The following is a 27,490-nucleotide window of genomic DNA, read 5'->3' on the forward strand; positions in this document are numbered from 1 at the left end:
ATCACAACCTCCTGACCAGGTGCAGACAGAAAAAAAAATATTGACACTTGGATCAGAGATTGTAGCAAATAAGGGTCCAAAATAATCCCTACGCTGCAGACCTTTGATTAAGGGAAGGCACAACGCTTCATAGCAAATAACCCCTCGCAATCAGTTCTCCCATTACCCACCAGCATCACCTCTCTTTTTTCTGGTTTGAACTTCAGGCATCTCACCTTGATCCATGCCTCTTAGGCAGACATTGGATAAGCAGAGAGACTGTACTGCATGGATTTGATGAAAGACCTAGATTTTAGCTATCAGCACAATGGGTACCAATCCATTAATGTGGTTTTATCAGGGGCATCAAAATGCACAACCCACATGATGTATGTGGCCTGCTTGACACATTCAGATTATGCAGAATCTCAGCTTTTATTTTTTTAAATGGTTTCTAGTCCTCATGGCAACAGAGAGACTCTTCCAAACATGAACTGAGTGTAACTGATGCCATTATATCTGCCAAGTCAGAAAAAAAATCCTCAAACAATGACTCAGGGGCATGAACTTTATTGTCCACTATTGACCAGACTAGAGTTAATGCATAATGACCACACTTCAATGTCAACATTAATTATTCCATTGCTGATTACTTTAGCAAATGGAACAGCAAAAGGATGGGTGTAAAGCCCTGTGGGGAAAGGGAATTAGGAGTTGCTTCAAGGAAGAAAATACAGACAGAAGAAAGGAGGAGATACACAGGGAGAAGAAGGACAGTGAAAAAGAGAAAAGAAGATAATGAAAAAGAGAAAAAAAGGACAGAAGTAGTTGTGGCCTAAACAGGAGCAGATTTTCATTTATAAGTGATACAGAATATGCCAATGACGTGCTGAATAAACAGAAGTTCAGTTACTACATAATGGCTCTGTTGCTCCCTTGATCTCTGTGCAAACATCCTACTGATCTTAATGGCACCTCCAATGCTGTGGACTGATGGGATCATGAAATCTCAAATTCACATCATGTCCTGCAGAATTAAACATAGAATCCAGCCCTCTCCCCTGAGCGAGTTTGAAGAGAAGAGAGGGAGAAGAGAACACGACAAGATGAAACCTGATCTCTTATGAAAACTTTGCAGGATGACACGCAATTGCCCCAACACGGTTGTTGTTGGACTTCTCAGAAAGGAGAGAAGAGATGCTAAATAACCCCATCCGCTCATTCCACAGTCCATAGACAGCTCAGTATCACCCCGCAGTAAATAGCAGGAAAAGCAACTAGTAGGTCTAATAAAGTCGCTTCCTCAAAACCTTCTCAATCACCTTTACCTACAAAAAAAGGCTCAAAACCCAAAGGTAATTTGTAGGACTACCAGTGTCAAGAAATGGTTTCTTATAGAAGGGACCGATGACAGCTTTTCTGACAGAAGCTGAGTAGAGGAAACAGTTTCACTCAACAACTGACCCAAACTGCTAGCTTGCAGCAGCAACAAGACACCTGGTGAACTGTGTGGTCTTGGTATCTCATAGGCTGTAGACCACAACTCACCTAGTTCCTTCATAAGCAGACACTAATGATCACCAATACAGCACATTTTCCATCTACTTTGTGGATGGAATCTTAAATATCAGCTTCCTGTATCCAAACAAAGTAAAATACAGTACACCAGGTTGTCCAATGCTAAAAAACAGTTCTGTTGGTCTAGATTCTCTAGTTGCTATGGTAGGAGAAGAAGCGGCAGTTAAAAATAAAGCTTTTAGACTTCATTATAGCTGCAGCACAAGATTGCAGAAACTATGCCACAATCAAACTCAGAGGCATGAATGTCACCAGTACTGTAGTGTCCCTCCAATTCACCTGTGTACTAATGGGACACAATGACAACAATGGGAGCGGAGGGGAAGTTTGACTGCCCTGTATCAGTGTTTAAGAGGAAAAGAGAACGTATTGTCCTAGCCAGCCCATGAACAGAATGTGCAATATTTGGACCAATAAGAATATCTAGGTTCTTATATCATATCAAAATTGGGGTCAGATGAAGGGAAATATGCCTGAAGCATCCACTCAAGGTTAATTAATAAATAAATAAATAAATAAAAGGTTGCTTACAGATGTGGCTTTCTAAAAAGGGTGAAACAATTATATTAGATATGCTTGGGAATACTCTGCAGCACTTATATAAAAAAAAAAGAGGTTGTCTTTATTTTTACAACACATTATGAATTACAGTTCCCCACATATCTTGGCATAACATGGGATGAATGTTCCCCACCCCACAAAAAACACTTGCCTCTTGGTATAAAAAATGGATGGATTCCCATGAAGTTTTCCATCCATATAAATTCTCTCTCCTTTGTTCTGTCGTAAATCCTCAGTTCATCCTTCTGATATTCTGTAAGCTCAACAATAGTGCAAAGTTTCTCACATAAGAATGTCAGACATTTTTCACGAGCAGATAAAGCAGTATCAGCTGAGCAAGATGTTGTACCTATATTAAAGAAAACAAAAGGAAGTAAAAATAAGATTCCCAACTACAGCCAGTTGTTTTCATTTCAAAATTCAGAAACACACAGACAGCCAACAGTATAGAAACTGCAGTGCAGTAAGCTACAGTGAATGCACCGTGCTGAGCTCAACCAAATACTGTTAGTGAATTCAACAAAGAGATACATATGTATGAAATACAGATCTACAGATACAGTAGCATTGTTTTTCAGAAGGCACATGGTGCTTAATGCCACATCACAACTGTATTGCTGCCTTGAATTAAAAATAAAAAATGTGAAGGTTAATCTCAACCTACTGTATTATAGGTGGGGGCTGCGTAACACTGCCTATTATTAAAGTTGCCTGACACTTCCCATTATAAGATCCTGTTTATAGCTGTTTATAACTATGCAAAACTTCAACAGTTTGGGCTGAAATTTTCCATGCCAGATGTCTGCTTAAGGCAGATTTTTTGAAGAAATTCACATGCTTATGTTTGTCAGTTTTCATGTCTGGGGGGAGGAGGGAAACACCCTACAGCAGACAAGGAGATGGGAGGAGGGGGTACTGACTGGACAACACGACTGGGAGTAGGAACCAGAGGTGGGGATGCAGAGGGAAGAAGGAGAAGAAACAGATCTTCCTGTGCACCCAGTTCCTTGTCAGAACTGGCAAAGCGACTGGGATGGGGAGACAAATTGGATGAAAGCCTGGGAACCGGGGCCGGGGAGGACAGACACACAGAATGGATAAGGAGCTGGGAGGTTGGGAACTGGGACTGGCTGGGCTAGGAGACCAGAGACAAAGAATTGGGGGAGACTAGGACGGGCTGGGTAAGGAGACTGGGACTGGAATGAGAATCCTGAGAAATGGAAACAGGGTGGGTGGGGCAAGGGGTGAAGAAGAGAGAGGACTGGACCAGACACAGGCCAGACAGGTTGGAGGGAGCAGGGCAAAAAGGGATCAAGCTTGGTGGAGGATGGACATAGGCAGAAGAATCTGTACCCAGTAGAGTACACTTCCCTCGAGAGCCTGGAACAGGCTGACTCTTACAACTCCCCTGCTGTCAGCAAATATCTGTGGAAACCCACTGGAAAGTGAGAGTCTCATCCCCTTTAGCGGTGGTCGACCGAGGATGAGCATGTACTAACTGCTATCAGTACTTCTGTGAGTGCAAATGGCAAAGGTCTCTGCCACGGATCTAAAGGTCCCAACTCTGCTGATGGCCCATGTGGGTATCAATATGAGGCCACAATAGAATTTCTGCTTTTTTCAATTTGCTTTTTTAAAAGCCTAGGAAGTTACACTCAAAAACACTACAATGAAAGAACATTGAGGTTGCAAACTCAAGCACTCAAAAGTTAGGAAATGCCAGAATGTGTATGCGTTATGATACAGTCTTTATTTACATGATCATATACATTTTTTTCCACTGGACCCCTCCGCCAATCAGTGCACTGGACACACCTGCTCCGGGGATTAATCAGGGTTGTGTAAGGAAGGAGGAAGCTACTGTCTGTAGGACCCTTGCCTCGTTTTTTGCAGAAGTTGGGAAGTATGTAGGGAAGGAGGGAGGGGATTGCAAAAAGAGAAGGGACGCTCTCTTGATTAAGGCAGTTGAATTCTATCCCTGCCTCTGCCAAAGGAACTCCTGTGTGATGCTAGGCAAGTCACTTAACTAAACTTGTCAGATGTGGTCATTGTTTGTTTCTCATTTTCTGGGCACCTGACTTGAAACCCTGAGATCTAATTTACAGAAGATCTGAGCATCCACAACTGCAGCTGGTGTTAATGGCAGCTGTGCTTTGTACACTGAAAAACCAGGTCCTAAGGGCCTCAAATTTGGCACCCAGCATTTTTGGATAATTTTGTCCGTATTGTCTCTGCCTCAGCACCCCATCTGTAAAATGGGGATAATACCCGCTCATCTCATAGGAGTGTTGTGAAGGTAAGTTAATATTTCTGAAACACTGAGGTACTACAATGAGGAGTCCCAGAGAAAATCCCAAGAGGAAATTAATAACTCTGTCTTCAGAGCAGGGCTTGAATAGTCTGCAGTAAATAAGGCCTCAGGCCACACGCTGAACGAGATGGATAAAGTAATATTAATTTAGCTACTACTTTATTGAGCACTATCCATACTGTGCACTGAATGAGGTAGGGGTCCTATGGAAATATACTATGTCAACATGTAATTAAAAATTGTAGCACCAAAAATATACATAAGAGGATGGTGCTTGACTTTGCAACGTTAATGTTCTTTTAATGTAGTTTTGTATTTGTGCAATGTGTAGCACTTTAGCTTCCTGAACCATTCAAGAAGTCCTTCCTGTTAAAAATGGCAAGCAAAAACATGTGAAGTTAAAGATATTGTCAAGTGGAAGCAAATATTTGTGTCACAGGAATTATGCCCTACCCTAAAGCATCATGCCTTCATTTTAACGAAACTAAACACTGGGATATCAATCAAATATGATGAGCAAAATAAGAAAAAAAAATGTAAAGAGTTAAATATATTCACCTCTTCTCTGATAAACACTGATGACCTACCTGAACCTATTCCATCAGTGTACACCAGGCATGCAGCATGGACAAAAGACGTCACAGGAGAGATGTAAAATAGGCTGTACTCCTCATCTTCTACCATGACATTCATAAAGTTAACCCACGATAAGACATCCCGGACACTGAGAATACACTGACGTCCAAATTCTTGGTTGGTTAGCCATTCAATAAAGTCCATCATCAGCTCAGCTATGTCTATCCCTAAAACAAAAAATATCTTTTTTAAATAAATAAATAAATAAATAAATAAATAAAAAGAGATGTTGCAATTATAAACTGAATTATATAGGTCACTTCTAGCACAAAGCTGTATAACTAGAACTCTGAAATACAGAAAAGAAATCAAGTTCATCAGATTTATTTAAAAAAAAATATTTGCATTGAAGTGTGGTGCTTTCAATCTTAAAAAAGTGCTCAATGAAAGGGGGAGAGCAGAAGAGCGAAGAACAGATTTATAATCCTCTACAACACACTTTAAAAACTAATATATCCACAAAATTAATCACATGCATTTTATATACAGCATAGGGCAAAAAAAAAAAAAAAAAGTTATACTGGTATCAGGAACTAACAAGATTTAGTTCCTGAAATCAAAGTTTCTTCAGTAAAACAGAAATTCCTTTCTTTGAGAATGGTTCACAGATATAGAATTGTGAGCAACAGATGAATTGGTTATTGGGTATTGCTTTTTTTTTTTTTTTTAAATAAAGTATTTGCTATAAGCATTTCAGCAGAAGCACCTGTTTATAGTAGCTTAAACAGGTTGCCTGAAAATGTCCTCATCCATTGCAAACAAGGTAGATGTGGAAGATTCCACTTTGAATCTGAGGTTAGGAAATGGTTCAACGCACTACAGGACCCAAAATAACTCCGATTCCTTCTTTCTTGGGGCTACAAAGAATATAGAGTAACCTTCAAAACTTATTCCCAACCCCCAGATAATTTTCTGAAAAAAAGAAAGGCCTCCCTGATCTTGGAAAAAGCAAAGAAAAAAAAAAAGCACCTTGGAAGATGAAGGAAGAAGATTCAGGAGTTATCATCCACTCGGATAAAGATAAAAAGATCCTCCCCACAAGGAAAGCATGGAGGAAAAAGGTTGATAGTACCAAATCTTTGTGCCTCTGCTTAGGGACAGAGGAGGAAGGTTTGGGTTCACTTCCAGGTATTCCTAAAATGAAATTAGTCTAATGCTTCAGAGGGAAATTCCTGACAAATGAGCAAATCCCGAACCCCCAACCCCACCCCAGAAAGATTTGGCAAAAAACCCTGACTGACATCAGGAGAGGTGCAGGCTGTCTACATGATCTGTTGGAGAGAGAGATGGAACTGGGAAGGAATTCTGCAAAAAATGTGCCACAGCAAGAGTTGTCAAGCTGCTTGAGCTCCTTGTAATGGAGCCTGGGGCTCAGCTCTCAGGACACCTCTCCCTCTTCTGAACTGTGACCTACTAGAGCAGTCACGAAAACGCAAGGGAAGGGCAAGCACCAGCAGCTTAGCAGAGAATCTGGAAACATGGAAGATTCCTGAGAGTACTCCCTAGGAGTGGAGGTTAAAGGCTCCTGGAAAGGTTTAGCAGGCAGAAATAAGTCATTGAGCCACTCATGTAATCCACAGGCTAGGTAAAGGAGTGGGATGGTGTTTGACAATGAAAGCCCTTTAGCTTGTGGAAATCTCAAAGAAACCTCTTCAGAGTCTGACGCTATCATGGAAAAGGTTGCCATTCCCCACAAGTGAGTTCCTCTCCCTATTTTACAGGCCTTTCAAAGCTCCAGAAAATTGCTTCCATTGATGCCTCTGGGAGAGCCTCGACTCCCAACATGGGCACTTCTCTCCCCCTTTAGAGAAGCTGAGGGGCTAGTTTCATCTGATTTCCAGAAATGGATCCAGCCTCTGAGCCAATTGCAAAGGTTTCTCTCTCAGCAAGAGCAGAAGGTCTTAAGGCTCCCCATTGCATATCACTACTGCAGGAGGCTCAGATGATGTGTTTATCACTCTCCCCGGCCCTCAAAATCCTTTTCTTTAGCCTTCTCTGGTAGAACCACGAATGATGCCAGATATGCCCATGGAAGTCACCTTCCTGCATGCTGCTTTGAGTAAAGCAGCAGAGGAAGGAGCACTTCAGTGGGAAAATTGTGGATGGCAACTGATCATCCTCCTATCTGCCAGACCAACAGAGGAGGAGGAATCCAGTGTCTGCACTGACAAAGACAACCACCTTAAAGATAAAATATAAGGGAACACAGAGCTCAGTAAATCGAACCAATAGCCAAGCTGTCAGTACCAAAGGAAATGAGAATTCTGGTCCTGGTCTTTTGTTCCTTTCCCAATACCTGGGAAATAGGATAAGATATTGAAGAGGAGGGCAGAGTTCAGCTGGTGAGGAGGGGACCTTTGCATTGCTTTGCTAACAACTTTTGGTCAGTCACATGGCAATGGGATGCTATGAAGGAAGGAACAGAGGCCAGTGCATCAGAGTCTGTTTGCAGAGATAGCTGTATTTATGGATGGAAGAAGCATTAGTGTGAATCCCTGCCAAAACCATCTCTATCTTCAAATTCAGTTCTCTCTCCAATGCGGAGTTTAAATTTGACACAAAACTAAATTTTACTTACCTTGGTGGTTTATCCTGTCCAGAGAGAGTCCTGGATGAAGATTGTGCTTTACGATCTGTATTAAATCATCACGACTGTTACTCTGTGGACACCATATCTCTGTAAATCTGTTGCGTAGTGCAGGAGAAAGCTGCAGGCAATAAAATATAACAATATAGCCACTACCAGCATATATCACAGCTACTACAGACCTACATTACTTAAGCTTGCATTTAAACTTTCATAGACTAGTAGTTCTAGTATGTGTGAATTATTAAAACAGTAAATAAACTGACCCCTTTTTGAAATAATGTAGTATTCCTTCTAATAATGACAGGGTGTTTATAGCTATTGCAAATAGGAGAAAATGTGGCTCTTTTAGTGCAAGACCAAGAGAACACACCAACTGTTCATTTGAAATACTGAAAGAGAATAGGGGAGAAAAATGAGATAGCTTGCAAGAATCAGAGTGAGATGGAACTTCAGAGATACAGTCTATCAAACAAGGGCTGTATAATCTCATCTGCCTTCTTGGCCTTTGAAAGAAAGACCACCATACAGGTAAAGGGCAGAATTGGAATGCCTTTCCCTAATTGCTCCTTTGCACTGAATTATAAAGAGCAATCATCAATCAGTAAATATGCAATAAAGAGGCAATTTCCCTTTGATTTCTGAACCCAGGGCTTACTGGTAGATTTGTTAGCACGCTAAAAATGACTGATTTTTTTTTAAATGGACAGCCCCCTCTCTAGGAGTAAAAGAGCTGAAGCTTTGAGTTCAAATGTCTGTCATTCCTTAGATGGTTATGAAGATACTTTTAAAACAACGTAAGGGGTTACCTGAGAACTGTAGTTCTTATTTTGTGGGAAATCTTTCCCTACTGGGATTTGTCCATTTTTTGGAGACCCTAGGTGACAACTTCTAGTTGTCAGTTTTTGTCTGTTCCAGGAGCACAATCTGTCATTGCATCCCCACACCACACCATAAAGACTCCACTGCAAGAACTGGATTTGGACCAAGTTTCCTTTGCGGGTTACACTTCATTTACTTAAAGTGTTCTCCATATCAAGTCTACTTATATGATTCAGTGTCCACCTTTTTTGTTGTTGATATTTTGTTGAGTGCTCATTTACATTGTCAAAATAATAGTACATGGGTGGTGGAAAAAAGACACACCTTAGTCCTCCTTTAGAGCCAGGAGACAGACTCCAATATGCAACACTGCATGCTGGGACCTATAACATATGCATGCTGCACATTCTGGTCATAATTCCAGTGACCTCTCAGAATTTACCTCTTTTTTTCCAAAGTCACCTCCTGGGTTCATGGTTGCTAGGATGCGAAATTTTTTTCCAGCAACCAGAAGTTCTACTTCATTATCCTCATCTTCTTGACTACCTTTTTCAGCAAGCACCAGTGTCTTCTCAACTTCAAGAACACTAAAAACCAGGTTTTTAAAAAATTGTGTTAAAAAACTTGTTTTATTTAAATCCCATAGCTTGCACTTTAGAAAGTCACCAGTCTTTTAAAAAAATATAAACGTAAGGTAGCTTTGCTTAGTTTGATTTCTAAGGCTATGTCTACACTACACGGCTTTTAGCGACATGGCTATGTCACTACAGCCGTGCCGCTAAAAGTCGGGCAACGTAGCTGCTGTTTGTCGCCTCTCCTGCCGACAAAAAACTTCCACTTCCAACAAGCGGTGTCTCCTGCTGACAATGTGCTGTTCACACTGGTGCTTGTCGCAGCAAAACTTTTGTCTTTTTTTGGCGGGGGGGGGGGGGGGGGGAGGAGGGGGGGAACACAGCTGAAAGACAAAAGTTTTGTCATTCAATTGCCAGTGTAGATGTAGCCTAAGTCACAAAGCTCAGTATAATGGGCTCCAGCAAAAGTAAATGATAAATTCTGCTTATCCTTCCCAACTGACAATATTTCTGAATACACAAGTGTGGAAAGCTCATCTTCATCTTGACGTACAAGTCCGTGTAAAGTGGTTGGTCAAAAGATTTACACTGTAGCATGAACCTTCCAAAAACTCTCTTATAAATACAATGCCAAAAGTAACGAAAGTAACAGCTGAAGCCTGATGAAGAGCATACTGAATTAGTTTTTAAGTTTATGGAATACAAAACTGACAAGTTGCTCTGATAGTGAATTTGTTGTAACTTGAAATATCTATTAATATTTTTAGTTGCATAGCGCTGCCCATAATATACTCTCACTAGTAAACTGTATGAAGGAGCTAAAAGTGTGACCCATTACTGGGCGTGTTAGCAGAAGTGTTCAGGAAGATGTTGCCTAGAATCATTAACAAAACAATAAAGTTAACTGAAGAAGATTAGTTTGCAAAGGGTGCACATGAGCTATGAAAAACCTACTTGAAATAGAGAAACTATTGAGACATCAAAGAAAGTAATTGCTGGTCATCTCAATATATTTGGTAACAAAAAAGAAAGACAGACTTTAAAATGAGGGGTGCTGTAATCTAACAGTAGTATATAGTGTCAGATGTAACATCTTTACATAAAAAAATTTGGGAAGGTATTGAAAGACACCAATTTGCTAGGCACCTTTCCTGTTCTTGGACAAGGGTTGTCACTTCCCACAAACGTAATGACAGACTGAGAAATGTTTTTTACAGGAACTGGCAAGAAATATGGCTTTCATCTATCTTCTATATAAGGAAAGGTCATAGCACTAGCTACAGGTCTCATTGTAGATTCCATTTTAATCATGTAAATTTATTTAGTTTTCACTCTATTGTGTTAACTGTCACTACATGCTATCCTTTAAGGAGAACTGTGTTTTAACTGTTTTATCTGGGGAAATTAACTAGCTGTTACTCTGTTGTCCTGTCAGTCTAAGCAAAGAAAGGTGACTATAACATTCTGAGCACAGGTTAGTTAAGCGAATGAAGGTGGTCTTCAGTCTGGAGCAGTGCCACAGAATGGGGTTCTCAACCTTTTTCTTTCTGAGTCTGTTCCCCCCAATATGCTATAAAAACTCCGTGCCCATCTATGCCACAAAAAATGTTTTTTCCTGCATATCCAGTAAATTAAAAGCCAGAGCCAGCGTTAGGGGATAGCAAGCAGGGCAATTGTCCAAGGCCCCACGCCACAGGGGCTCCACAAAGCTAAGTTAGATTCATCCCCATGCGGCAGCGTTCAGGCTTCAGCTTCAGTCCGAGGCAGTGGGGCTCAGGGTTCGGCTTTCTTCCCTGGGCCCCAGTGACTCTAATGCCAGCCCTGCTCTCTGGTTTATTGTGGCGGACGCTCTGAAACCTGCTCACGGCCCCTGGACTCCTGGTTGAGAACCACTGACATAGAGCGAACCTCATTGTAATACTTAGCACACAGCTAAGGAGATAAACAACCCAAGGACACAAAACATTGCCACAATAATCTTGAACAAACCTGCACTCCTTTGCTTTTGGATCAGGATACTTCTAAGTTTTTCTTAGAAGTTTAGCACCTCAATAGTGATTTAGCTGGGAGTAAATTTTCATCCTGTCCTTTTCATAGGCCTACCTTACCATCCCTTCTCCTTCTCTGTTGCCAGCAGCCTCTCCAATAGCAAGCAATTGTCTAAACATATAGGACTGATATGGATGCAGTCAGCATCTTTCTGCTGGAGACACATCAATTCACAAACTAAGTGATCTGGTACAGCAGCTTAACAGTGAATGCGCCACTGAGTTACTTTGGATCTTTTTTATTTAAACAGGAATTGAGCAACTAAGAAAAAGGGATGCTGGCTAAGATTAACAATTAGAAACTAGATTATCTAACTCATTTTTGCGATAAGTGTAGCCTGGTGGAGGGCTGCTTAACATTACACACTTTTAGAATGCATACCTATTAAGTCTTTCCAACACAGAATCATCAGCTAATGAAATCTCATCCAGGAGAAAAAAGCCGTCCTCCTTCATTGCTAAAACAAGGGGTCCATCGTGCCATTCAAAGAGCCTAGAACTGTTAAATTCCTCCTAGGTAATGGGGAAGAAAAAGAAGACTCATCAGGGATTTGTCATTCGCTGCTCTCTTGACCACACTAAAGCTCAGTGATACCAGTCACCCATTGTCATGAGACAGACCTTGTCCTTTGATCTCTGTCTGACTGGCCGTAATCCTCCCAGGAAGTCTGATGTCTCCATATGCAAGTGGCAGTTCACAGAATGTAATTTCTGATTTGCCAAGGCTGCAAATATCTGACAAATAGTAGTTTTGCCACACCTATAACATGAACAAAGAAAACCAATGAAGTCAACTTAGAACAAAAACAGAAGGGGTCCACAACCACTTAACGGCCCACTTCAGCAACAAAGCAGTTCCAGTTGGATTTCCTCAAAGCCCTGCAAGGCAATGGCCGCACCATGCTGTTCCTCTTACTCCCATGTAGTCCCTTCTCCGAATACTGACCCACCTTACAAAAATTAAATGAATTGCATCCACTTCTGGCATGCAAACCATTGCTGAATTGCCACCATTATTCATTAAACTATGGGTGAGGGAATTTCACCCTCAGATTTCACTTGGACTTCAGAAAGATAACAAATTTCACATCCCCAAACTTCCTCTGAATGATGCATAATGCATCAAAGATTAAGGCACCATAAAATATCTGAAGCGCCAAGGAGAAAAATGTTAGCTTCTCATTCACTATTAAAAAAAACTTATTAAATTAAATTATCCAAACGTATTGCCTTTTGAAGATCAATACTATAGGAGTCATGAGATAAGCTGCAAAATCATTAGTAAAAGTTGCATGTCTTGATTCACAACTCTAGGGATCTGAATGTTCCAGAGATAAGCCCCTAAAGGCTTGCCCACACAAAACTGCATGGGTTTAACTAATTTAGTTAACATCACATCTTTTGCTAAACTGGTGCAACATCTGTGCATTGATGCTCTTATCCAGGTTTAGAGCAAGCTTCTATCAGTGTAGTTTGTACCTGTCCACACAGATGTTTCACTGGTTTAACATCACAATTAAACTGGTGCAACTAAGGGCATGTCTACACTTGCCATTTAAAGTGGAAAAAGTCCCTTTTTTGCATAAAACCCGTGGGAACATCTATACTTGCCAATGACTTTTTGCGGTTATATTCAGAAGTTTCACTGCAAAATAAAAACCATCTCCACGAGAGGCATACAGCTCTTACTGGTGATGCTTTTGCACTGATGTGCAAGTGAAGACACGTTCTTCCTGTTTAAAGAGCTTTTAGACTCCACAGGATATCCCACAGTGCCTAGGTGATCACTCTGGCCAGCAGCTCTGCTGCTCTGACGCCAGATAAACAGACATCCACCCTCCTCCTGTAAAGCCCCGGGAACTTTGAAACTCCCCTTCCTGTTTTCTTGGCAAATGCTCACTTATTGGCCAGGTGACAATGGCTGCTCCACAGAGCAAACGATCCCCAGCTTGAGGCAATGCTGAGCTATTGGAGCTGATCCGTGTTTGGGGAGGAGGCGGCGATGCAGGGATCCAGGATGCCCCGCGATCACCCCCGCCCTTCCCACAAGACCTATCATCAAATGGAGAGAGCTGCACTGTGGGATAGCTACCCTCTGTGCACTGCTCTCATGGTGATGGAAGTGCTGCAAATATAAGATGGAAGTGCTGCAAATATAAACACTCTCTGATGCCTGTGGAAGTAAGTGAGTACACAAACCAGGGCTTCTCTTTCACGGATTCACTATCACAGTTGAAACTGACAGCACAAAAACTCTGCAAGTGTAGATATAGCCTAAGGCTATACAAGGCCTTGCCCATCCTTCCTTCCTTTCCACCTCCAATTGTCCCAGAAAGGACTCCTAGAAAGGAGGTGGTGATCCAATCTAGATCTGTATTGGCCATACATTCGGAGGCAGTATTCAGTAAGTGGAGACTGACAGATTTTGACCTCTCTTTGTCCTTTCATGAATTGTCTCTACAGAGTTCCACTGCAGGAGACTAAGGGCTTGGCTACACTTGGAACTTCACAGCACTGCCGCGACAGCGCTGCTGTGAAGCGCGAGTGTAGTCGCACCGCCAGCGCTGCGAGAGAGCTCTCGCAACGCTGTATGTACTCCACCTCTCCGAGGGGAATAGCTTGCAGCGCTGCGAGCGAGCGTGCAGTGCTGCAGGCACTGATTACACTGGTGTTTTACAGCGCTGTACTCAGGGGGATGTTTTTTCACACCCCTGAGCGCAGCAAGTTGCAGCGCTGTACAGCACCAGTGTAGCCAAAGCCTAAATATAAACCAGAAGGAGGTCTGAGGAGAATGCCAAGACTGAAGCAACACTGCCCACCCACACAGAAGACTACACCTAGCCCTATTAACAGATTAACATTTTGTGAATGAAGTAATTGAACTTCAAGTGGCAGCTTAAATACCAAGACAATAAACCTTTGACAAGCAGCCAATGTATCCATTCCTGCTGTAGAACAAGTTCTCCTTACAGGCTTGAACACAAGCGATCATCCATTTTGAAAGACTATGAAATGAAAGGTCTTGACTGTTAAACTGAAAGACTTACATAAGATTTATTCTTTTCCAAGTAGCACCCAAGTTCCCTTTTAGCATCTAATTAATTGTGTTTTTTCTTTCCCAGCTTCAGCTTCTTTTTACTCTCTAAGGCTATGACTACACCACGAGGCTTTTAGCGACAAAAAACTTCCACCCCAGATGAGCAGCAACGGCTTTGTCGGCAAGAGAGCACGCCTGCTGACAAACCACTGTTCACACCAGTGCTTTTTATTGGTAAAACCTTTGTTGTTCAGGGGGGTGTTTTTTTAACACCCCGAACGACAAAAGTTTTGTCGATGACATATCAGTGTAGACAAATCCTAACAAAACTACTTAATACTAAATTTATAGAGATCTGCTTCCATGACCTCTTTTTTGCAGGCAGGAAAAAAATAAAGAGGATGGGCTGGACCTTATACAGTCAGATGTATTCACCACTCTCCACCAAATTTATTACTAACTTTTCCAGGTTTCATGAGAAAGGTATGTAAATCTTACACTGGGATTCTAACAGACAGTTCATTAACGAAACTCAACCCCCATCCTCTCCAGTTCAGTTTCAATACATCCTTAACAGGTTTATATAACACTGTTATACAAATCAGATAAAATAAAGCAAAACCACAAGAGATACTTTTAATGTTTTTTGCTAAGACAGATGCACTCCAACACAGCACTCTAAAAAGTGAACTCTGTATTACAGCAGCTACAAACCTGACTTCACATTTGAGACAGTTTTAGATTTACAAAGGCCATGAAACAGCAAGGCCCCTCTTTAAGCATAAGTAGTTTTACTGACTTCAGTGAGGCCACTCGTGTTTAAATGTAGGTATGCAGTTAAGGACCTTGCTGAACAGGGCCAAACAGAACAATTAATTACTGTAATAGAAAAACAAGTTACCCAGTGTCTCCCACCAGCAGTACTGGTTCACCAAACTCCAGGGCTCGTCCTACCAGAACTGCAAGCCTCCTCATCCCTTGAGTCCAGACAACATGACTAAACTCGCCGTCCATCACCAACATCTGTGTAGATGATTTAACTGCCCAACAAAGAACAAGTTGATTAGCTTTAATCACACGCATCAAACTTTTGATTTAGTCCTTTTTGCAAACTCACCCAATAACTTTCTAACACTTTCCTCTGAGAAGAGAGAGTGGGGATACAATTTCTTCTTAAAATGCTTTTCAAGGACACTTTGAATAACATCAACCTCCTCCTGTTTCCTGACTCTGCCTGCCAGAAGCATGAAACCTGTAAACAAGGCAAGAGAAATCAGAGTGTTTTCTTTGATTTTTAAAGTGGAATGTGTGACATACCAGGGGTACAATCCAGAGCAATGAGTAGCTGTGACCCCTGCCCTGTAACCTGGGATGCCCTTTATAATTCCTTGCTGCTGTTGCCTCCGGCCTGGACTGCTCACAAACAGCCTCTAGCATGCAAGTCACTCCCACATAGATTTTAGGGTCCCACTGAATCATTCCACCAAACCATTTGTTTCTGCGTGATATGAGGTAGCCTTTAGTTGTGTCACTCCACAACTTCCATAGCTCATTGAAGAGCCGAGACGTAAAATTTGACGCACGGTCAGATAAAAATCTCTTTAGGGAAACACACTCTGCTAAAGATAGTGAAAATGGCTCTTGCCACAGATTCTGCCTCAATCTTAGTCAGAGCTAATCTATTACCACCAAGATACATTTCTTTCCGCTTCAGGTAGGACCCACGATGTCCATTGTTACCCTCAGAAATGTCTCTTATATTACAAGCTAGGGGTATAGGAGAACTTTCTGGGGTACTTTTGACTTAATTCACAAGACCTGCAATAATTCCTCACATCATTCTGTATTCCTGGCCCATATACATTTTTCTTTAACCTATCATAGGTTCTCTGTGCCCCCAAGTGACCAGCGAAAGGACAATCATGTGCTAGCACATAGCATGGTGCTATGTGGGCTCAACCACCTGCTTATAGCAGGGGTCCCCAACGCGGTGCCTGCGGGCGCCATGGTGCCTGCCGGGGCGTCTAAGTGCGCCCGCATACTGGCCGGCGGACAAGCATCAGCTGAAATGCCAACAAGCATCATCATCCAGAGGACCTGGATGACGCTGCTTGTTGGCGGCATTTCGGCAGCAACACCTATTGACGTTGCCGCTTGTCGGCGGCATTTCGGCGGATGCTCGTCCGCCACCATGATCCTCCATGGCTCATCGTCAGACGAAAAAGTTTGGGGACTACTGGCTTATAGGGTTGCCCAGGGCTTTTGTTTTTCCCCATAGGAGCCTCCCTATACAATCTCCTCATTTTCCTTTCCTGGGGCGCCCTCTTGGACACTTCTGATGCTCTCTAGAGTGGGATCTATCCCTTATTCAACTGCAAAACGCTGGCAACTGATATCTGGGACCACTTCTTCAGTCACAGGAATTATCTCCTCCTCAGCTGGCCCTGAGGGCATGCTGCTTTCCTCTGTCATGCAGGAGCCAGCCTCAGCCCCTCCCACACCTGGAAACAGTTTCCTTCTGTTGCATAAGAGTTAGAGCAGGAGTTCTCAATCTGGGGGTCATGACTCCTCGGGGGTCGCACGGTGGTTACAGGGGCGTCAGGAGCTGTAAAACCCTTCCCCCAGTTTTTAATTTATAAGGAGGGTCACATTCAGAGGCTTGCTGTGTGAAGGGGATTACCAATACAGAAAGTTTGAAAACCACTGAGTTAGAGATACCTCCCCTCCCAGCAGTTTCTGGGACGTTACCACTCCTCTCTAGGATCCAGCACAATATTCCCTTTGACATCATTCTGTTACCAAATTAATAACCTTAACCATACGCAAAATAGCATTCCCAACAAGTATTTCAATGGGGATACTACCCAGCACCACTATTGTAAAGACACTTTCTAAACCTTTCCATTCCATATGCATCTTGGCTACAGGTACAGAAATTATATGTCCTCCCACTACTAGAAGCTCCACTTTTTCATCAGGTAACATTTCAGTCTTTTGGACCATGCGGCCCTTGACCAGAGAGATCTGGGCTCCAGTGTCTTCCCCCTCCCCCCAGGCCGGGTATTCTTTGTTATTTACTCTGGCAACCTTAATAAATTCCACATCGACCCCTTCAGGGTCAGACCTCACAAAACTCATCAGGTGAGCTTAAAATAGATTGGATAGGGATTAGTTTCTTTTAGCTTGGGGCATTGATTTCTCAGGTGCTCAGTGGAGTTACACTAGAAACATCTTCTTGGACTCTCCTCCTGCTCAGGAGGTTTGTGATGGGAGTTTCCAAGAGGGGAACAATTGGGAGCTGGGGGCAGACTGCCTGGGCTTCCAAACACACTCCTTTTTTCCGAGGGGTAAAACGGGATCACCCTTTACACTGGATTTGCATCCCTCCTTCTCTGGCCTGTGCTCATTGGACATCTGGGTTTGCACAAAGGAATGAGCCAGGGTGCCCATTTCTTACAGATTTTAAAGATTTATCCCATAAACTATTCCAAATCTCATCAGTGCATATACTGAGGAAATGTTCTTGACCAAAGAGATCAAACAATTGGCTAAAATCCTTACCTCCCTTCCCCTTTTCCCATTTTCTTATTAGGTCACACATCTTATAGGCATATTCGCTATGACTCATACCATCACTTTTCTTCAGATTTCTAAATTTCAACCTATACACTCCAAGAATAATTTGAAACCTTTGAAAAGCAGCTTTTTAAAATTCAAACTTATTAAATACATTCACAGCTTTGCAATCAGTGTGGGTACTTTTTTGTCCTCAGGAATATTATGAACCTCGATAGCCTTTCAAAAGTGGTAGATACTCTTCAATGAAGTCTGTTGCCTTGTATGCATGGAGGATAGGTCCCTCAACAGCTATCAGCCAGGATGGATAGGAATGGTGTCCCTAGCCTCTGTTCGCCAGAAGCTGGAATGAGCGACAGGGGATGGATCATCACTTGATGATTGCCTGTTCTATTCACTCCTTATGGGGCACTTAGCATTGGCCACTGTCAGAAGACAGGATACTGGGCTAGATGGACCTTTGGTCTGACCCAGTACAGCTGCTCTTATGCAGGACACAATTTGTTACAGCTGAGGACTCCCTGAATGGAGGAAAAGATTGGTGACTCTGGAATTTGTCCATGTTTTGCCATCATGCCAAGATTATACTTCCTCTTATTCGAACTTCCTTTGTTTTCTCTCCCTAAGTGATGATTCCATTTACTGCTTAAATATAAATTAAGTCACACGCACATTCCTTCCTTTGTTAAGGACAAACCTGACTTCTGCCTGTTCATAACATCAAAGAGCAGAATCTTATAACGACACATACAATGTTTCCACACATATTTTGCCAGGACAATACTGACCAGCAAATTATGAGTTTTCAAATGACATCTTACAACAGGGGTAGGCAACCTATGGCACACGTGCTAAAGGCGGCACACAAGCTGATTTTCAGTGGCACTCACACTGCCCGGGGCCTGGCCACTGGTCCAGGGGGCTCTGCATTTTAATTTAATTTTCAATGAAGCTTCTTAAACATTTTAAAAACCTTATTTACTTTACATACAACAATAGTTTAGTTATATATTATAGACTTATAGAAAGACACCTTTTAAAAACGTTAAAATGTATTACTGGCACGCCAAACCTTAAATTAGAGTGAATAAATGAAGACTCGGCACACCACTTCTGAAAGGTTGCCGACTCCTGCCTTACAAGGTATACTTTGTACAGAGATTATTATAATAGTGTGTAGGGTGTGAATACAGGGGTGTATTCCATCACAGAATAATGAGTAACGAGGGACAAAGGTTTGTATTTGAAAAGTGGGGTTGGAAAAATGTTTACATTAGTTCTTTAAAAAAATGAAGTGTCACGAAGAACAAGCACAAAGACCCACCATCATTTGCTAAATGCTGAAGCCAGTCATAATCCTTCTCTGTCTGTTCTGCCAATCTGTATCTTTCAGCCCAACGAAATAGATCTCGAAGAGTAATGAAACCATGCTTCCCAGCAAACACTGTTGAACCTCTGCGATAAGACTACCAAGTGAGCAAAGAGGACGGTTAAAATTTAATATGTATTCCTCATTCAAACAAACTTCAGTGAAATGAAAACCTAATAAATTCCTAATCCCAGCCTCACACTTCCTCTCATTTAATAACTGGAATATAGTTTTCACTTTATTCCAATACAGTAAAAAGGTCTAAGCACATTCAAATCTAGTCAGAAGGAAGAAAGAGGTACCTCCAGTTTTTATTATTGTATTTGTTTTTAAAGAAGAAACATATTTTGGTAATTAGCCAGAGCTAAATGGCTGTTCACAACAATCTATTTCAGCACCTAAGATCTAGAAAAATGAGGGAGCATAATATTTTTTAAGTATTTAAACAAAAATGAGGCACTGGTAGCCACTGGACTTGTTTTTGCTCTTAAACAAAAACTCAGACTGAAAGGGTTCACTTAAGCCAGCAAACTTGGGATATTTTAAATTAAAGATTTCTCCATTGTTAAGTCATACAATATTTTTTAAAAGGCCTTAATTTTACTTCTATATTAAAAGGGGGAAAAAAAAGACACCAATACCTGCAGATTCAGCATGACTTTGACGAGTTTACTGCAGTAAGAAGGTGGCAGACTGCATCGCTTGTGAAGGATTGTTTCTAGCTCAGCACTTGGCAGTTCATCAAAATGCAGCTCCACAAAACGGTTCCTGAAGGCTCTGGACAACACCTAAAATGTAGGTTTGGGAATGGTATTTCTGAACTTTGCTTTATCACTTTAATCCTTGTAAACTACATCCTGCACGTACAGCCAAAGGAAGCTAAGCTACCCTGATGGGTTAGTGGTTAAAATCCAATGGGAGAAGGAATAGATAGGCTTGTGCTTAAACTTCCAAAATGGACATTAAAGATGCAAAGGGTCTATTCTCCAGCAGTCTGGGACAACCAAATAACCAGTCAGGCCAAATTACATTTAATTACTTAGACTCTGATTCAGCAAAGTGCTTAAAAGGGTGCTTAACACTGTTGCTGAACTGGAGCCTTAGCATCCACCAGAGAAGCTACTGACCTGCTCTTAAAAATTCTTGGTGTGTTCTCTGACTGGCAAGTCTGAATAAAGGCTGAAACTGAACACTGCTCTCCAACTTCACTTCTCTTGTAAAGGCCACCAAATAGCAGAAGAATTATATTATTTGCCTACCCACTCTGCTAAATTCTTCTCTGGCATCTCTCAGCCAGTTGCACCCAATACTGAACTTCAGAAAAAGTGCACACGTGTGTGCTGTTCATGAAATGCAATAGTTCTTAAGCTTCATTTACAAGGAAGAGAAAGGAAGCCAGTTTTCTCATATTTATCCAAAAGTGTGATGCGCTAGTCAGTCAAGGCACACAGCATTTTTAAGTGTAGATCATATCAGCATTTGGTCCCTGCAACAGACATGCCAGCTAATTTTTAAATTAAAAACTATTGGAACTACTATATATTCTTGTTGAGGAAACAACTTCAAAACTCAGAAAAGTTCCTTCTACCTAGGCTGGCAGGCTAGATCTCTTTCTAGAACAGGGGTTCTCAAACTGAGGGGGGGAGAAACTTTAGGGGGAAAAAAATACTTACTGCGCACATTCAGATCTGGGTGGCCAGAGAGCAGTGGCTGGCTGGCTGGGGGAGGTGGGGGGCTTACTACTACAGACACAAAGAAGGGGGGCCGCGATCAAATAAGTTTGAGAACCACTGCTCTAGAATACGTATCTGTTTTATTTACACACAGGCTTTTCTATGGCATTCATAGCCCTAGTATTTGAGCACCTTATAAACATTAATGTATCTTCACAACATTTTACAGATGGCAACTTAGGCATTGAAAGACTAAGGGTTTGTCTACACTGCAGCTGAAAGGTGCGATTCCCAGTGCAGGCAGGCGGACAGACTCACACGAGCTCAACTTGAGCTAGCTGCCCCAGCTTGGACCCAGGGGGTGAGGAGGGCTTGGATTCGGGTGGCTACCCCAAGCCACAGCCCATGCTGCATGCTCGTTCAAGCTGAGCTAGTGCATGTCTGTCTATGGGTGCCGGGAATCACACCCCCAGTTGCAGTGTAGATATAGCCTAAGTGACTTGCCCAATCTCACATAGGCAAGCAGTCCAGTGCCTTGGCTACAAGGCCATCTTCCCTTCCGCTACTCCTTTACCCTGTCATATTGTTCTCGGATATGTGTGAGAAAGTTTCTGTGCCACAGCTCTCTGCACCCTTGAAAGAATAATATGGTGAAGCTTTCTTCCTAATGTAATAATAACCGAAAGCAAGAGGAGAGATCAACAAACCTTCCTGCCCCCATATAGTCCTGGTGGATTCTGTGTAGCAAACAGCATAAATCGAGGGTGTGCCCTGACAACTTCTTGTGTCTCTGTTATGAACAGCTCTCTGTTATCATCCAGAAGTCTGTTGAGTGCCTCCAGAACATCCGTAGGAGCCAAATTCAGTTCATCGAGGATAATCCAGTAGCCCTTTCTCATAGCATCAATAAGAACACCTGTGATGGAATACAAAAGGTTCTGATTAAACCTTTAAGGTAATCTGCATGAAAATGTACAAAAAAACCCGCAAAAGCAAATAATCCTTGCAGCCAGTTTTACTTAGGAATAAAATAAGTTAACCCACAGCAAGATGTGCAACAGCACTGAAGCTGTTAAACCCTTTAGCTCTCCCCTCTGTCAGTGCAATGGAGCAAAGAACAAGAGATGGAAGAACAAAGGAAACCCTTTAACATGATAACCAGAGACCTGCACAACTGAACTAATGGTATAAAACTCCTATTTGCATTGACGCAACCGTGACCAGCGAAAGGAAAAGCTTTTTTCATCTCTGCATAACATGTAAAATGGAAGGGAATTAGAGGTAAATGTGATAAGTGATAACCTCACCTTCCTTAAACATCAGCTTCCCAGAAGCGTCTGATGTATAACAGCCAATGTACTCCTGGATGTCAGTATGTTCGTGATTGTTAATCCGCACACAGTGGTTCCCACTAGCTGCAGCCAACCAGCGAATTAAACTAGTTTTACCAACTGATGTCTCTCCTTGAATCAGCACTGGATGAGTCCTTCAAAGATTAGCAAAGACAATGTTTTAAAAGCAGTATTTTAGGTTGGCTTAGCAAAATATCCTATATGTATACGAAAAGGAAGTAACGCATCTGTACTGTTTGAAATTTTCAGAGCCTTGTGTAAAAGATTATCAAGAGACTACAATTTAGTCTCTCAATGTCTCATTTATGTTACTCACCCAAGTCACACAGCCAGTCAGTGTCAAAGCCTGGACACAATCTAAAATACCTTTATTCCCATATGCTAACTACTATACCATGCTGCCTCAGTCATCACTTGTGAAATCAGAGGCTGGTCTAAATCAGCACTGAAACCATTTTTATACCAAGCTTTAGAGGGCTTAGGTGGGACTGTACATGACAAATTTTAGGCTGTTTAAGGACAACAAAAGAAAAGTTGGTTTCATATCCTCTCAAGCATGCAGATAACTGGATTACAATAGAACCTCAGAGTTACAAACACTGTCCATAACTCTGAACAAAACATTATGGTGGTTATTTCAAAAGTTTACAACTGAACATTGACTTAATACAGCTTCGAAACTTTACCATGCAGAAGAAAAATGCTGCTTTCCCTTTATTTTTTAGTAGTTTATGTTTAACACAGGACTGTACTGTATTTGTGGTTTTTTTTTTTTTGGTCTCTGCTGCTGCCGCCTGATTGCGTACTTCTTGTTCCAAATGAGGTGTGTGGTTGACTGGTCAGTTCGTAACTCTGAGATTCTACTGTACTTATGCTCTTGTCTTAGAATGCTGGGAACAAGTGATGTGCTCGCGCTCCCCACAACTGCTAGCTACTGGTCAAAAGTCATTCTTGTAGCTCGGCATACAATTCCTACAGTGGGCTTTCTGCAGGTCAGTCATGAAGGAGAATTATTCCTCCCAGAAGAAGTGTCTCTTCATTTTTTTAAAATTTTGATGCATATTTTAATCTATTAAGATTTAAGGGGCAACATTAAAGTTGAGTGGGTGATAGAAATACAACAGAAGTATAGAAATATACTAGAGGTAGAAATATAATAGAGGTAGGCAATCTCATTATACATCTACCTCAATTACAGAATTGTATGTTATCTTTTTAATTTTGTATTCTGACACAAAAATTTAAACAAACATACCCTGCAGACACAATTCTGACAATGTCTTTCAGATTAAGTTTAACAGAAGAAGTTAATACGTAAGTCTCATCTATCACAGGTTCCTTATCCCCTACTGAAATCCAGTAACCTTCTATCTGTACAGCTCTTCCTCCTTGGGGCTCTGGTAACGGCTGAAAAACAGTATAGAAATAACAGATTATACAAATGTGTTTCATACTGTTTTCTAACAGCAGCAGCTATTTTTGCACTACTATAGCATGTTCCATAAAAAGCAATTTACAGACATTAGCTTAAACTTCAACACTCCTGTGAGGTATGTATTATCCCAATTTTATAGATGTTGAATCCAAGGAAGAGAAGGTATCTAGTCTGAAGTCAAGAATCTGTGCAGAGCTGCGAACAGAACCCCAGTTCCTCTGACTCCCAGTTCTGGGCTTTAATGTGACGTGCTATTCTGAAAAGTGACTTGTAGGAATTTCTTGAACTAAGGGGGTTACTTATTTTTATTTCATCGTTACTGGATAGTTAATAATTTCTAGCATCAAAACATCTCTCTAAGGAATTTAATCCCTGTATAGGAACATTCAAAATAGCCTCTTCATTCAGCACTTTCCTCTGAAGGTCTAAATTGAAGTCACCAAGCAGTGTTGCAGTAGGCCTACTCTGGCAAGCAATGAAGCCCAAACAGTCAGGAAAGAACTATTAATGTTTTAAATGACAATATTTTGTGTTTCAGCCCTGCAAGTTCACTCTGTGCTCCAAGAATCAACCTGGATTCTCCCTCTTCAAGATGAAGCTCAGATTTTTGCTTCATCAGAGCACAAGCCTTTTCCATATCAATGTGTACTGCCCCTTATGTCAAAAACAAAACAAAACAAAAAACAACAGCAAGTTCCTCCCCCCATCTCTACTTCAGAATTAGAGTCACCACCACTAAAGTTGGTCTGGTCATTCTCTGAAATTTGGCAAGATTCAGTCATATGCAAGTTCTCCACATCCTTTCAATGTTTTCAGATGAAAGAACAAGTCAGATAAGAAAACATCATGCTTAAACCAAATAGTTCAAGTTAAATGAAAAAAACATTTTATCAGAAACAATCAATAGGATAAAATTTAAATTTTTAGTATTTGAGAACTTTTAAAATTACTAAAGCATGATCAACAAGGGAAAATTCATATAAAACCAATCTTCCTGATAACGTTAAACATCCCAAAATATTCAGAAGTTCCTACCTGCTTAAGGAGGCTTTTGATGTTGCTGGAGACAATATGCTGGCAAATTAGCTTCCTAACTATCGGGTGAGAAACTCTGTCAAGCTGTGTCAGGAATCCCAAGCAAAAGCCCTACAAGAATAGAGTTATTTTCTATTGTGAAGTGAAAATTTATTTAAGCTTTATTTTTTAGGCATTTGTTTGATATCTGATGCCCTTAGAAAATATGATTTTCCTTGTATTCCTTTAACCGAGTAGATTTTGTATTGAACACACACTTAGGAACAAAATCACACAGAAAGATCATTACCTCATACAGTGAGCGCTGTATGTTTTTACACGGATTAGATGCTGCAAATCTCAAAGCCCTGCAAAGTGTACGAAGGCTGTAGTGAGGTCTATGGCCAGTCCCATCCACCAATTTTGTTTCTGACTCTTTTCTCACAGATAAATAGAAGCTACAAAATAAAGAGTTAAACCAGTTACTTATTTGTATTCTGGGCCCCAGGGCAGAACAGTCAATGGCCCACCTAGAAAGGAATGGCTGAGGTTTACGACTTTTTATCCTATTGATAACACATTAGAACCCACTATGCGTAAGTTGTGGTGTTGCTTGATCTAGGCCTTGGCTACACTTGGAAATTCACAGTGCTGTGAAGCACGAGTGTAGTTGCGCCGCCAGCACTGTGAGAGCTCTCTCGCAGCGCTGTATGTACTCCACCTCTCCAAGGGGAGTAGCTTCCAGCGCTGCGAGTGAGTGTGCAGCGCTGCAGGCGCTGATTACACTGGCGCTTTACAGCGCTGCACTCGCTATGCTCAGGGGGGGCATTTTCACACCCCTGAGCGCAGCAAGTTGCAGCGCTGTACAGCGCCAGTGTAGCCAAGGCCCTAGTTAACTTATTTTTTTCAGTTACACCACCAGTATTAAACAAATGGTGAGCCGAAATATAAGATGTAGAATTTATTTAGAATTATATATTTAAATTAAATAAATACATTATGAAATTAATTAATATCTAAAACATTTAAAGAAGCACAAAATAAGAAAGCACCTAAAGTATCAAGTAGGCTAATTAAACACATAATCGTGATTCATGTGTAATCTAAAGACAAGGAAAAAAACTGATATACAAGATGTAACTGAATATGACTAACAAAGTTAAAATATACAATACAATACTTGTGCTGCTGGTGCTGTTGGACATCAACACCCAGAGCAATGAGGAGACAGCAGGCACGGTGCGCCACATCTACTGGGAGATCTCCAAGGAGAGAGGAAACCCACGCCTCGTTCCCTGGCTGAGCGGTGGAGGTGGCCCCTCATGCTGTGCTCATGATAGTGGCTCGGCAGCCAGTGCTAGCGGCAGCGAAGGGGGGTGGGATTCTAGCCCCAGCTGCCTCTTGGCAAACTTAGAAAGGCTCGATTGGGTGGCTGAACTTGCTGGCTTGTGTCTGGCGAGGAGCTGAAGCCCCGGGGGAGGAAATCTGGTAGCACAGAGGGAGCTTGTTCCTCTTTAAAGTCTCCCTGTCCTCAGCCCCGCAGCAGCCGTAGAGACGGCGTGGCAGGCACAGCAGCCAGAGGAGGTAGCAAGCCCCACGGTTCCCAGGCTGCTGTTGCTGAGGCTCTGCCAGACTAGCAGGGTGCGGCAGCGCTCTGGCAAACTGTTACTGTCACAATGAGGGACGGCGCTCTGTACAGAGCAGCAGGATTTCTTTTTAAATCTTAATTTTTATTAAAAAATATGTATCTATCCCATCCGCCCAGACCCTTTTAAATCACCGGGCCCCTGGGCAATTGACCCCTTTCCTCCCCACCCTCGCCAGCGGGCCTGTTTGTATTTCATCGCTACCAAAGAGTTAATACTTTCTAGCATCAAAACATCTCTCTAAGGGATTTAGAGTTTAGATTCCTGTATAGGAACATTTAAAATAGCCTCTTCATTCACCACTTTCCTGGGAAGATCTAAATTGAAGTCACCGTGTAGTGTTGCAATAGGGCTTACTCTGGCAGGCAATGAAGCCCAAAAAGTCAAGAAAGAACTATCAATGTTTTAAATGACAATATTTTGTGTTTCAGGGAGATAACCTGGTACACCATGTATCACTAGGTACTTACAAGTCCTTTGAACAGATACTTTAGATTGCCCAAAAAACTGAACTGCAGAAATTTAGCATATTGGAGGCAACATGCCTGCTCTTAAGGAAAGAGGTTCCGTGGCAAGCAAGGAAACCATCCCCACAACTGATGCACAGAGATATTCTGAAGTAGCCACCCCTTCTAACCTCCTAGATGAAGGAAAGGATTAAAGCAATAATGCTCTCTAACTGGTAATGTCAATAAACTATTTTTTGGGGTGGGGATGGAAGAAAGGAAAACAACAGCAACAAAAGGTAACATACAAGTAGCCCTAGAATAAGGAGTCTGGGTGTCATTCTTCAAGAACCTCGGGTGGGAGAGACTAATGTAAAAAATTGTAGGCTGTAATTATGTATTTTCATTTGCAACTTCTTGAACTGAGGCTTCATAAAAATGTAAATATAACTTACTTCATGATTCCTTGTACTGTGTTTTTGCTCACATTCAAGCCTTTCAAATAGTCCATGATAAGAATTAGCAAGTCTCCTTCATTCTGCAGTTCTTCTACATAAAGTTCAGTAAACCTACGAGAAAAATTAAGCTATAACACTTTAACATCTGCCTACTGATGATAAAACAGACACTCTGAAATTTCATTAGGGACCAGTTACTCTCTCATAGAATATATAATGCTCAAAATATAGCATAAGCAGCAAATCAAATATTGACTTGTTTGCCAACATAAAGATTTATTGACTTGATATACAAATACCGACTGAACTGAAGCAGAGAATAATATTTAACTACAGGCTAACTATTACATTGCTTAAGTACAAAGTATCAATATCTGTATTGTTTTATAC

General features: G+C 41.6%; 1 protein-coding gene across 3 annotated transcripts in view; it reads right to left on the reverse strand.

The window, feature by feature from the left end:
• MDN1 (midasin AAA ATPase 1) overlaps positions 1 to 27,490 on the reverse strand; it is a 175,711-nt gene that overhangs the window by 94,781 nt on the left and 53,440 nt on the right. For all 3 annotated transcript variants that reach the window (XM_065590185.1, XM_065590184.1, XM_065590183.1), the window contains exons 20-35: positions 27,098 to 27,211; positions 24,861 to 25,008; positions 24,572 to 24,682; positions 23,357 to 23,508; positions 22,057 to 22,235; positions 21,457 to 21,665; positions 19,718 to 19,864; positions 19,032 to 19,173; positions 15,249 to 15,383; positions 15,033 to 15,171; positions 11,716 to 11,854; positions 11,477 to 11,607; positions 8,917 to 9,061; positions 7,644 to 7,773; positions 5,017 to 5,232; positions 2,270 to 2,467 (exon numbers count right to left, since the gene is read on the reverse strand). In XM_065590185.1, the coding sequence (XP_065446257.1) occupies positions 2,270 to 2,467; positions 5,017 to 5,232; positions 7,644 to 7,773; positions 8,917 to 9,061; positions 11,477 to 11,607; positions 11,716 to 11,854; positions 15,033 to 15,171; positions 15,249 to 15,383; positions 19,032 to 19,173; positions 19,718 to 19,864; positions 21,457 to 21,665; positions 22,057 to 22,235; positions 23,357 to 23,508; positions 24,572 to 24,682; positions 24,861 to 25,008; positions 27,098 to 27,211 (2,435 nt within the window). The remainder of the gene's footprint in view (positions 1 to 2,269; positions 2,468 to 5,016; positions 5,233 to 7,643; positions 7,774 to 8,916; positions 9,062 to 11,476; positions 11,608 to 11,715; positions 11,855 to 15,032; positions 15,172 to 15,248; positions 15,384 to 19,031; positions 19,174 to 19,717; positions 19,865 to 21,456; positions 21,666 to 22,056; positions 22,236 to 23,356; positions 23,509 to 24,571; positions 24,683 to 24,860; positions 25,009 to 27,097; positions 27,212 to 27,490) is intronic.

Source organism: Chrysemys picta, chromosome 3 (assembly GCF_011386835.1).
Source record: "Chrysemys picta bellii isolate R12L10 chromosome 3, ASM1138683v2, whole genome shotgun sequence".
NCBI classification, from domain to species: domain Eukaryota; kingdom Metazoa; phylum Chordata; order Testudines; family Emydidae; genus Chrysemys; species Chrysemys picta.